Source organism: Balaenoptera borealis (assembly GCF_965194805.1).
Source record: "Balaenoptera borealis genome assembly, chromosome: 14".
NCBI lineage: Eukaryota > Metazoa > Chordata > Mammalia > Artiodactyla > Balaenopteridae > Balaenoptera > Balaenoptera borealis.
This window is the reverse complement of record NC_138875.1, coordinates 28,676,934-28,689,914: the sequence shown is the minus strand read 5'-3', so window position 1 is coordinate 28,689,914 and position 12,981 is coordinate 28,676,934. Positions and strand designations below refer to the sequence as shown.

The 12,981-nt window shown below is 47.1% G+C and overlaps 1 protein-coding gene across 6 annotated transcripts in view; it reads left to right on the top strand.

Annotated features, from left to right (window-relative positions):
- The window catches only part of SETBP1 (SET binding protein 1), a 383,472-nt gene that overhangs the window by 167,625 nt on the left and 202,866 nt on the right, over nucleotides 1-12,981 (top strand). For 3 of the 6 annotated variants that reach the window (XM_082355668.1, XM_082355667.1, XM_082355672.1), the window contains exon 3: nucleotides 4,201-4,389. The exons of 2 other annotated variants lie outside the window; for them this stretch is intronic. In XM_082355668.1, coding sequence (XP_082211794.1) covers nucleotides 4,201-4,389 — 189 coding nt within the window. Of the gene's footprint in view, nucleotides 1-733; nucleotides 879-4,200; nucleotides 4,390-12,981 lie in introns of all 6 variants that reach the window. One more of the 6 variants, XM_082355671.1, reaches the window with a different exon arrangement.

Genomic DNA, 12,981 nt, shown 5'->3' with positions numbered 1-12,981 from the left:
TTGCAAGGCCTTACTATTGCTGCTTAGATATGTGGACTCTAGCTGTGCCTCCTCCCTCCTCCCCAGCCAATGGGGTGTGGGATGGGCTGGATGGGAACTGTCTTCCTAGACCCTTCCTGAATGCAGATGAGCAAAGCAACCCCATTCATGACTCATGCGCTAACTCTCATTGTCTGCTCCTTTGGAAAACACACACACCCAGGCAGACCCACGCATACACCTGCTACACCTTAATAACATGATGCCTGGAGCTGACAGTTGTTGTGGCATGCGGGAGCCACACACAGACAGATGTGATGAAGATGAACTGATCCCATTTTTAAGAGAATAAAATAAGCTCTTTAAAACTAATAGTCGGGCTCTCTCTCAGGCTGATACACACTCAACTGTCGCTTTGAAGGATGAGACCCTGATGTGACTTCTCAGCAATAAATGATTTTCTTAAAATCTTAAAAAAACAAAACAAAACCAAACAAAAACACCCAGCCTTCTTGTTACTTCTTTCCAAAGAATTAAGTATTACAGAGTAGACAGCTGGGACCTGGGAAGGACTGCTCCTAGAGAGCCTGAAATTCTCATCTGGCAGCATCTTAAACGGTTTAGGCATGTGAATGAACCACAGAAATTGTGCTGCCTGAAGTGGGAATCAGGGTGAGGAGGCCACCAGGGAAGCAGCAGTCATCCCCCTTAAACAGAAAGTCTAATCCCTTTTCTCTACTTCCCTCAACCCCAGGGGATGGGCAGGCTGATGTGCAGATATGGAAGGAAGGAGATTGACTCAGGAAGTCCAGGCAAAAGCTGGCGCTGCTGCTACGGCACTGGTTATCAGCCCACACTGGCTGCTTGAGCATCTACCGGACTCCCAGCTATTGTAACAGGTGATACAGAGAATGGGGGACAGAGTTCTGCCCTTATGAATCTTCACTCTCTTGGGAGCCTAGTCCTATACTGTGCAAAATGAGTTGCCAGCATTGGAGGTAACACGAAGGCTGAGGCAAATGTGCAGTATTATGGGGTGTCCAGACTGCCTGAGACTGTAACAAGGGATTGAGGACCAAGGTGTAGCATCCAGATAAGTGGAGATCTGAGATAAGAGGTGGAACTGAATAAGCATTCCTTCCTCCCTCGTATGGTTTTGAAGGGTATTTGTGTGTAGTAAGCACACTGTAAACACTTACTGAATGAACAGGTGGATGGCTGAAGGAGGGACTCAGACTTGGTGTTTGCTAGACATCCAGGAATGACAGAGAGGTGTTTAAACCTCCTTAGGAAAGGCAGGTGGAGAATAATCATAATAACATGTGACTACTGATAGTGGCAGGAGTGGAGACCAGGAAAAGGTCTTTCTGACCTTTTGGGGGCAAATTGTCTTCTTGATCCATATTGCTCTCTTATTTTATTTTATTTATTTACTGTTTATTTTTTCTCAGAGAAGGAGACCTGTGTTGGTAGTGGAATTCCTTCCATGGGTTTTCATGGTTCAGGGTCATAGCACTCTGATATGTGTACACTACTGCCTGTGAGGCTTTTCACCTCTGTTGTCTCATTACTCCATTTGACAAGGTCAGTATGGGAGATATATAATTTCCATTTTCACAGGCTTAGACCCTGAGTCACAGACACGTACTGACTTGTCCAGGTTCTCACAGCCAGTGAGCAGCAAGTCTTTTGGCTCAAATCCCAGTGCATGACTGCTACCCAGCACCACACCTGCCCTTGCTAGACCAGCAGAGGCATGATGCTCCCTCACAAAGGCTCCATGCTTGACAGCACTCCTCTTTGCCAAAGGAGTCTGCTAAGCCGAGGATGGCCCATGTTTGACTCTCGTTATGCAGTGGGTTAAGAAAACTGATCAATGTCAGCTCTCCTCAGATCTGGGCTGTTTTCCTATTCCCTAGGACTGACTCATCCTTATTGTGATGATATTTTACTTCTTAAAATATACTTCTTTGTCTTGGGCCAGGTTTCACTAGCTGGAGTAAAGGAATTGTCTCTGGCTCTGCTGGACAGTGTCCAGGCATCCGAAGTAATGAGAGGGAGTTGGGAATGAAGAAATAGCCCAACTCTCACATTCTCAATTCCCAAACCTGCCAAGGGTTTTGTAAAATTTTAAAATGTATTTTTAGAACATAAAATGCATCTAATTCAGTGGCACTCAATTCTGGCTGTACATTAAGAATAACCTGGGGAGCTTTAGAAAATGCCCATGCTGGGCCTCACTGTGCCCAGGGACTCAGTTTCAATTGGTAGCGTATAGGTCCTGAGCATTAAATGCTTTTGAACAGCTTGCAAGTGATTCTAATGTGTAGCCAGGATTTGGAACCTTGGATTTAGTCCATCCTTTATATAAAAATAAGGAAACTAATACCTAGAGTGTTTAAGCTTATTGCCTTATATTAGCTATCTATTTCTGCATAAAAATTATCTCAATTCAGTAAGTTAAAATAATAAACACTTATTACCTCTCAGATCTTCTGTGGGTCAGGACTCTAGAAGTAGCCTATCTGCATCTGATGGCTTAATGGAGCTGTTGGATCCTCATCCAAGAGCCATCCAAGGTGGCTCATTTGCACGCCTGACAAATTAGTGCTGCCTCTTGTCAGGACACCTCAGTTCCTAACCGTGTGGACCTCTCCATGGGGCTGCTTGAGTGTCCTCACAACATGGCAGCTGGCTTTTCTTAAAGTGAGTGGATCAAAGAGGAAGCCACAATACCTTTATGACCCAGCCTTGGAAAGCACACACCTCACCTCTGCCACAATCTGTTCATTAGAAATGAATCACTGAAGCCGTTCCATATTGATGGGGAGGGGATATAGCCATCATCTTTTGCAAGGAAGAATATCAAAGAATTTGTGTTTTAGAACCACGTGTAACTACATTTAGTGCCAGAGCTACAAGTCCCTTAACTACTAATCCAGTGCCCCATCAACTAGTCTCATCGATTGATTCTAAATAAGGAAATCCCCATAAAATATTTAAGGTTCCATCAATTACCTCCTTCCAGTGAATAGGTTGGTTCTTTAAAGTATCAGCACCCAGAGAAGGGCCCCTCACCTGTCAGGCATGCGTGTGACCATCTCATCCCTGGCGTGATTCACTTCGACTTACTGCCTCTTTTCACCCATTAGAGTCCTCTGAAGGATCGGATTACCTTGCCAGTGGAAAAATATGAGCTCCCTGTGTGATATACCATAACTGCAACAGCACATCATATAATTTTCCCCGAAGGCTTGTTGCAGCCTATGTCGAGTCATTTGTATTTATGACAGCTCGGCCGTGATTTAGCGCGACCTCACTTTGATAAAAGCCATTTAAAGCTCATAAATATGGGTGATGTGCTGCCTCCCTGGCCTAGATTTTTAAAGAGAGACTGAGATTTGCATTGCCATTCAACTTCCATTGTTCAGAAAAAGAAAAAGAAAGAAAAGAGTGAGGGAGTGGGCAAAAGGGAGGGAAAAAGTCAGAGAGGGATGGAGAAAGACCGAGAGAGGTGAGAACTTGCTGGTGCCCGGGACTGTGGAGTCGTCTCCCGGCTCTCCACTCCAGCCTGTCCCTGGGCAGCCTGGGGGATGTGAAGGGCACCAGCTCAGAGGGAGTACTGATGAAGCACACAGGAGTGACTAGGTCACCAGACTTTATGAGCCATTTACTTCCTCTTTTAGAAGCATTGTTAAATCACAACGAAATTACAGTAAATTGTCGATTTTTATTGGAACAAGAAAGCCCTGTAGCTTCACTCCTCACCACATTGCTCTCTGGGGACAGCTTGACTACCAGGTGGAGCAGGTGACTACCTGGTTGTAGGATCTGAAGGGCATCAGCCTGGGACTCTCCCCAAACAGTATCTCACAGCGACCCACAGGGAACCTGAAATTCCGTCATTTTAAGAGCCAACTTTTTGGTTGGAGGCCTGCAGAGGCTACAGATTCCTAAAAGGAGATGGTCTTCAGCTTATCAATTAACATGTGGATTATGGGAATTAGGCCCCCAATTGTGGGGGTGCCCACCAGGTGACAGAGACAGGACACGGGACACGGGGGAGAAGTTGGAAGGAGGGACCACAAAATAGACATTTACCCAATTTTGTGAGTGGGCATTGGTCTGACTACCCTGCCTATTTGTTGCCCTCATTTCCCATCTGCATCAGGGAACCATTAGAGGGTAGACCCTCATCTCTCTTGGTTTTCCATTGTTTAGTCAAAACCACTGAAGATGCTGAAGTCATCAGCCATGGCCTTGGAGCTGGTGGGGACCCTGGAGAACCTCCTAGTGCAGCCCCTTTGTTCTGCACATGAGGAAACGAGGGTCCACACGCCGTGGGCCAGGAGACTGACCGCAGCATGGTTCCTCAGCCCAGAGCTGCTGTCACACCTGCAGAAGGCCCTGGTGAGCTCTCCTTTCCTTAGCTGGCTCACTTCTTTTATTCAGAAGTGTCTGCATATCAGGGATTTGGGAAGGAGTGCAGTGGGAGGGCAACTCTCTAGGCAGTCATGAAATGTGAAGAACGAAGGGGCTTCTGACAACACTGAGGGCCAAATTCATCCCACAGACATCTCTTTTTTGACCCACACTGTGTTTTAGCAAAATTTGCAAACATTTGAAAATAAAGAGATTCCTCATATGCACAGACAAACACGTCCACACCAGTTTTAGAGTTTTGGCTTCTGGAAACAGTTGGCTGGAGTGGAGTGGGGCAGCTTTGGTCCTTCAGTCACTGCAGTTCCCCAAGTGACCCTCCACACCCACATTTCTTGTTCGAATTTGCAGCTGTCTCGTCTGACAGGTGGGAAAACTGAGTCTCAGAGGGAGAAGCGGCTCATTCAGGGAAGCACAGAGGAGGTTAGTGGCAGCGCAGGGGCTGGAATGCCGTTCTCCTGATACCCATTGTTCAAGGTCCTACTTGAAAACCCTGCCTCTCAGCCGCCCGCAGCCTCCGTTGCCACACACTTCTCGACCACACGCTTCTCCCACGTGGTTCTGTGCAGATCACAGAGGCCCCAGCCGGAGGGCGAGCCCTCCAAGGCCGTGCACGTGGAGGCGGTGGACGGGGGCCTCGTGGGCACAGGGAGGATTCGCTGTTCACCCATCCTGGTACCTCCTCCTCCCCCGTTCACCCAGGCACGCAGGAGGACTGGGAAACAGCCCCAGTTTGCACATGGAGAGGCCGCGTGCGTCCTCACTGACTGCAGTCCATACCTGCAGCGACAGTTCGTCTTGGCAGTCACCATTATCAGAGTTCCCACAGCAGAGAGAGGATAGTTTTCCATGAGTTGTCTCCAGTTTGGTCCTGCTGACCTCTCAAGTCCACAAACTTTTTTTGTCTTTGATCCAGATTCTTATTTATTCTTTTTCCAAAGGTTTAATTTGCGCTCCTATTGTATTTTTTTCCGCTGTGTGTGTGTTGGGCGGGTGGGGGTTGGGAGTTCTGTTCTTTGACTTACAGTACACCTATTTGCAATAAGGGAATTTATTTTCTCACTCAAATAAATTAGCTGTTAATTAAAGCTTTTTGATGTAGTGCAGAAAGAGGGTGTATTTGATATCAGCAGCTGTGTGCTTTTCGATTTCTTGTTTGTCTAAGTTGTGTCAGGAATATCAGCCTTCACCCCCAAAATATAGCCCCTCCCTCTCTTTGCTGGGTCTGTCCTTGTCCGTTCTCCTCTCTCCTTCCCCTCCCCCATTCTCTCTCATTCATATCCTCTCTCTCCCCTGTCTCTGCCTCTGTCTGCCCCCGGTCCCCCCCCACCACACACACACATTAGGCCACTGCTGCGTTGTTTCGACATCAATTGGAGAGTCTCTTTCTGCTTCCTGCTTTCTTATCCAGCGCGTTGTGCTCCTGGAGGCCCCCCGTGGAGATGTGTGGACCTTGAGTCCATGTGGGAGAGAATAAACTGAGAGTTTTGCAGTTTGCTCAGGTGTGGACGTTTAGTAAGGCCAGAGCTGGGATTTGAAGTCAAGTAGATCTGCTCCAAAACCCTCCACTCGTCGTGCGATGAGGGAAGAGAAATCATGGGCTTTGCCTTGTAGGCTCTTACCATCCACCTGGAGGGGCAGGTAAAAACCTGACTCAGTTGACCAGTACAACAAGGCAGCATATGCTGAGTGTCCCCTTAAGGATGATCAGTAATTGAAGTCTACAAGTTGAGAAGAGGAGGTTGCTGGAGGGTCTTGATGGCTGGGGAAGCAGTGCAAGATACACGGAAGCTTCCAGAAGGAGACAATCAGGAGTGGCTGCGTGGATGGCTGAGGTTGTCATAGGGGCTGGTGGAAAAGCAGCCGTAGGCAAAGTTTGCTTTCCAACATGATGTAACATTCACATTCATGCCTGGGGCCAGGAAAGAGATTAGTTTTGTGGCGAGAAGGGTCTCGATATGAATCGGTGACCAATAAAGTTTGATCATGTGAGCGAGAGTATTTTCTGAATGGTAGAAAAGAGTTACAAGTGGCTATTCTCTTTTACTGTTGGGCAATTGCCAGATAGTGATTAGAGAAAAGACAAAAATCCACAAATAATCCATTTTCTTTTAAACTCAGAGCGGAGGAGGTTTCATTGAGTGTGGTTATCACACTAGATGGTGCTACTTCTAACTATGTTGGTTTTCCCACCCACAGTGAAATAGCCTCCTTGGACCATGGTTCTGCAGGGGCCTGGGATGTCTCCAGGAGTCTCAGGCAGCCATCCAGCCTCTTTTTATTTTTACTCTCCTCATTACCCTTGGCCCCTTCAGAACTGCCTGATTGCAGCCATTTATTCACACAGAACTTTCCAGGAAGCAGGAAGCTTCACACTTCATCTCATTAACCTACATGGGCACCCGTGAGCTGAATTCCCACTCAAGGCACCAAGATATTCTGCTCGATGTTCTTCAGCAGTCAGTCTCTTGTCTCTGGGTGATTAATTTCCCTGTTGGTTTGCACAGTGCATTGAATTTGGAGGAAGACTGCAGCTGGGGGTCTGCAGAGCCATAGGTCCCCATAGGGATGGCCCGTTTCATACACCCAGTGCTGCCAGGGCATGGCATGCTCTGCCCCGATGCTCTGGGGACTGCTTCCTCTAAGGCTTGATCCAGGCAAGGCTAGCCCCCCAACCACTGCTTTCTCATTTATCTGTATTCATCCAGGAGCCCAGCTAATTAATTACCATCTACACTCTATACTCAAGGGGGAAATCTGCTTGGGGGAGAGTTGGGGCAGGGGGAACATTTAGAAATTCAATCAAGATCTTCAGGTTGCATGGCCCGCTGTTGGCAGCAATACTTCCTCCCGGGGTAAATGAGAACAGAGAATCTGCTTTGTGCAAAGCTGAGTCTGCATTTGGCTTTCCTGTGTCCCCAGTGCCTAGCAGAGGGGATGCCTGGAGGTGCCTGAGAACAGGAGTCTCCCTGAGCCTCCACCTGGAAACTCAGAGCTCCTCAGGTTCAGAATTTACATGAACACATTCTTGCCTGTTGCCTTGGGAGGACTTAACCCTTAATCTGCTGCAGTCTCTTTTGAGATGATTCAGGGAGTGAGCACAGTGGTTTTCAACCTTGGCTGTGCTTCCCAACTACCTGTGGAACTTTTTAAAAAATTCAGAAGCCCAGTCCTGTTCCTTCAGTTTTTAAAAATTTAATGCTCTCAAAGCATCTTTTTAAAAATTGAGATATAGTTCACATTCTATAAATTCATTATTTTAAAGTATACAGTTCATTGGTTTTTAGTGTATTACAAAGTTGTGCAACCATCACCACCATCTAATTTCAGAACATTTTCATCACCCCAAAAAGGAACCCATACTCATTAGAAGTCATTCCCCATTTCCCCTCCCCGTCCCCAGCTCTAAGACACCTTTAATCTACTTTCTGTCTCTCTGGATTTGCCTATTGAGGACATTTCCTATAAACAAAATCATACAATATGCGCTCGGCCCCATTCTGAACCTTGTGAACTGAAATATCAGAGCCTTATATGTTAAACATTTCCTTTTAAAAACAGTCTCAGGTGATTAGGTACAGCCAGGGTTTGAGTGCCCTGGGCATGAAGTGGTGAAGCACCCTGCCCAAGGGCCCCCTTTGCTCCAGCACACAGTAAGTGCTCAGGAAATGTTTGTTGAATGACCAAGTACACATTCTAGAGGAATCTCTCATAGCCTAGTGTGATCAGGATGTTTGCCTCCCAAAATATTGATTAGTCCTAACTTCTCCACTTAGCTGTTTCATCAATACTATCTGGAAATCTCAGTCAAAATCCACTGTAGTCTCTACTTTCCCAAATCAATAATTTGAATGAGTCTCAATGACTGTTACCATCTCCCCACCTTATGTAGAACTTTTCCACACGCAGCTGTGGCTGGGAGCTCATGAAATGTGCTGTCCTTTCCAGAGAACTCTATAATGACAGGGATAGTCCTGGTCAGTCAAAGGAACTTAACTGAAATGGTCATACTGGGCTCTCATGCATGTATCAAAACCAAAGCTAGACTGACATTGGAAAAAGGGGATAAAACATAGCCTGTAGCAGATGTTAGAGTTGGGAGCAAGGGTGGGTGGGGTGGGGGGGTTAAGAACAGGCATAACACCACAGTGGTCCCAATCTACATGATGGCTGTAGGGTCTGCTCAATAGTCCAAGTCCTGCTTTCCCACTTCTAAGGCCTCCTGTTTCCCAAAGGAGCCAGCCCCAGCCAGAGGCCACACAGGCCATGCCTGTTTGCCTAGTGCCTTACACAATTCTGCCATGGTGCCTGCCCAGTCATTTATCACACTAGCATCTCCATCCTCCACTCTGTGCCTTCCCAGATAAGAGCTCTGAGCTAAGTCGTCCACAGCCATCTCTCAGTGGGTACACAGGGCCATTGGCTGAAAGTCCAAACCTGGCCTGCACTTATGTGACAAAGTGGAAATGGCTTGATGCAAACCCATCTCCAGTGCTGGGAACACAAAGCAGAGCCCTCCTGATTGCAGAGCAGAGAGATATTCATGCCTTGCTTTGCTCAACAAGTCCTTATTTCGCCCCTACAATGTGCCAAGCACTGTTGAGATAGAGGAGTGAATGAAACAGATCTCTGCACTTTGGGAGTTTACACTGAAGTAGGATGGGACAGGGGTTAGAAGAGAGACAGACAATAAATGAGTTAAGAAATACATAATAAAATGTCACAGAGCATAAATGTACAAAGAAGGATAAAACGTGTCAGAGGATGGAAAGCGATGGAAAAGTTGCTGATATGGAGAGAGTAGCCTGGGAGGGCCTCTCTGATGCATATCATGGCCTGCATAAAGTTAGGGAGAGAGCTGGCAGGCATCCCAGGGAAGAGAAATCCAGGCAGAGAAAACAGCAAGTGCAAAAGCCTTAGTCCTCAACCCTGGCTAAACATAATAATCACCCTGGCAAATCTAAAAAACCTCTCTAGGGTCAGACCTCACCATGGAGTGTGTGTGTGTGTGTGTGTGTAAAACACTAGGCTATTCTGTAGTACATCTGACTGACAAGAATTGCAAGCTGACTGTGTAAAAGGAACATGGAGCCATGGCAGCTGGAGATGGGTGGGCCAGAGGTCCAGGGGATGAGAGGATAAGTGTAGAGGGCCTTGAAGGCCACAGTAAGGATTGCAGATGTTATTAGAAATGATGGAAAGCCACCAGAGAGTATAGGAGCAGGGGTTGCAGTGAGCATCATAAGTGCTCTGTGACAGATCAGCACGTGTGCATCTGATCCATGGACGTATCGACAAAGCCTGGGAAGCAGCATTCAGAGAAGCTGTCTTTGCTCATATCAATGTACAGATAGTTAATCCATGTTCAGTTACGTGTCTAGAAAAGACGTGTATACCCACGTTATGGGCTAGAAATGGCAAAACTAGAAAGCCTCTGAACTCACCACATTCTAATTTTTCCCCTGGCATTTCAGATGAAGAAGATAAATCTATCCCTAGGTGCAAGAACAGGGAGGACTTCCAACTGTCTCATTTCTTCCTCAAGAGGTGGTTTAAAAATGCAAACACGATGAAACAGATGAGAAGAGTTGCAGATTACATTATTTCTGACAATACGTAATCTCCGCTTGTTTGAGCATGGTCATTAGGAAGCCTTCTGATTATTCTGGCAGCTCTGGTTTCTAACTCCCTGTGGACAGAAAGAGGCATGAAGAGAATTACATTTCTCCAAGGATGGGGCTAAAGGTCGTTTTGTGCATTGGACAGCTGGCTCGAGTCATACTGAAGTGCCATGGTCCCAAGTGTTACTAACAGAATAGCTGATAGCCCTGTTGTCAGTTTCTTTACGCTCACTATCTATTACAAATTAAGCTGAAATTGTGGATTCTCAAAAATCAAGGAAGAAAATCTCTACCTTCTCTCCCCAGTGTCCTGTGTTTATTGTGAGTCCCTGGTAGCACAGTGTTGTAAAGGCCGGGTGGATACAACACACTATGTCCTGAAAGGATGCCTGTGCCAGAGCCACTCTGATCTGCTCCTGGGAGGCCGAGATTGGCACTTGGTCCCATGTGCCCCTGGTGTCAACATATTAGTAAATTACCTCTGGACATTTTAAGTAGAGTGTTGTCCTTGTAATGCCAGTGCCCAAAAGACAGATACCCACAAGTCCCCACTTCCCAGCCACTGTTCCATTCTCAGATACCACAATTCCATAAAAATAGCAGTGAACTGAGAGTCGGAGACTTGGGTTTTAAGCCTGGGCCTATCACATACTAGCGTCGTGGTGTTGAGCAGGTGATTAACCTTTCAGAGCTTTACTTCACTAATCTCTAAAAAGAGAAGATTCGATTTGAATATAGTCTAATGTTTTTTCCAGCATTGTGTCTGTGGTGGTTTGCCTGTTTGGCAAGGTGCTGAAGTGTGGGTAAACAGAGAGATGAGGCAGGTACTGAGATACCTGGGTTCTCCCCATGCCGCGTGGCTGCAGTACGTCAGTTATGGCCTCCCGAGGTGGAGCTGAGCCAGAGGTGGTGAAGGCCACGGAGAAGAGCATGCATCAGTGGGATCAGAGACAGGAGTTCAGGTCTCAGCTCAGTCACTTTCTAACCAGGCGGTCTTGGGCAAATGACTTAACGTCAATGAATCTTCAGAATGGAATTGCTGATGCCCATTCAGAAAAATTGTTGTGAGAAACAAATGAGATTTGTCTGACACACCCAGCAAACCTGAGAGCTTATTAGATAAAGGTTAATTATTACCATTAGTGTCCCACTCTGTACTGGGTAATTATTTGTTATTTATACCTTTGGAGTTTGGTTATCTTCCAACATGACATAGGACTCAGCAAAGGAAAGATTAGTTCTCTTAGTATTGGGTTCTATTGTAAATGTTTCTAAATTCCCCCCCCCCCCGCCCCCGCAGGTCAATTGCCGTCCCACTTAGCTCTCAGCTCCCAAACTTGATCATTCTTGGTGTGAACGACTGCACAAATTCATACACAAATTGGCTCTGGGATGTTCCTTTATCCCCTAAATCAGTGGTGAAAACTATAGCCATGTAAACCGTTAATACATGTATATCATGTATTAACTCATGAAATATCACAGAATTTGCATCGCAGGCACCCACTGGGGTCTAAAAGAATGCATGCAACTCCCAAAGGACCCTTTCCCATGTGGGGAGATTGGAATCTCCCCTAACTCAAGGGGGCTACTCCCATGCAGTATTGCCATACACCCAGGTCATGTGTACAAACCACTTGCCCCACTCCCCCTTACGCCCTGTTCTTCTGCTTTCTGTGGCTCCTTGAGAATGGTTCAGAAGTTTTGGTGGGAATGCAGCACCTCTGGGCAGCCTCACTGACCATGTTAAAATGCAATCACAGATATGTTCATGCAGAACTCTTTGTGTCTTTCATTCACTCTTCGGCAGACACTTGTTACAGGTCTGCTGTGTCTGAGGACTGTGCGTGGCCCTGGAGACAGATGCAAGGTTATCCGAGGTCCAGCGCTGCCCTCAAGAAGCTCCCAATCTCCTGTCAAAGACACCCGATCAACCCCAGAGCAGCTATGGAGGGGTGTCCTGAAGGGCACTACACAACAGCTGCCCGTAGGGGCTTCAGTCTGGCTGATAGAGCAAGGCTCATACACTCAGCATCATTGTCAATGTCATCATCGTCATCATCTGAGAGTCAGAGGAATTATATCCCCTGTCAACCCAGAAGCTATCAGAAGGACAAGGCATGCTAAGTACCAGATGAGTGTTAAAGATAGAACATGGTAGGACGGTTCAGAGAAGGGAGGTCCGGGAAACTTCTTGAAAGTCTTCCTTTGGATCTTAGTGATGTTCATAATCTGGACAGCCAGAGAGAAGTGGGATATCAGGCTTTACTCAGGCAGAATTTATAGATAGAGGACAAGATCTGGGCTGGGATTTCACTGCTTTTAGGGAGACAGCTCCGAGAGTTACTGGAGCTGGTGTGTAGGAAGGAGTGTCTAGACTATTAAAGGCCCAGAACATCTTGACTCCGTAGCTCCTCCTACTGTACTTCTTTAGCCTTGTGTTCTTTCCTTTCTCAGCTGTGCAGCACTTGGGGTAACTTTGTCTCATCTTCTCTCCTGGCCTCTTCTCTCTTCCTCTCTTTCTTTCCTTCCTACCACAAGCGCCTGCCAGGCACATACTGTGCTTCCTTTGTCTGGGTCTCAGTGTCTTCTTCTATAAGTGAGAGTTTAGGAATCCTTCCTGAGTCTAATACTAAGTGTGCCCTACTTGCCCGCAGTCTACCCCTGCCTCCACCTGCTCCCCCAAGTCTCTGAGTTGGGAATGTCAGCCTCCAAAGGGGAAACCTGGGCCAGGGCCCTGCCTCCCCAAGGCTGCTGAGCCTCACGCGGGCAAGGCTGCATTTGCTGCTCCCAGTTCTGCTCAGGGAGCCCACGTTACCTCGGATGACCAGGGCGTGCCTGCCCCATGCCCCAGGTTCACAGCCCTCCATGCCCTCCCAGGTGCAGGCAGCTCTGGGAAGTGGGCAGGAGCTGTGGCTTTGATCACACACACAATAACCTC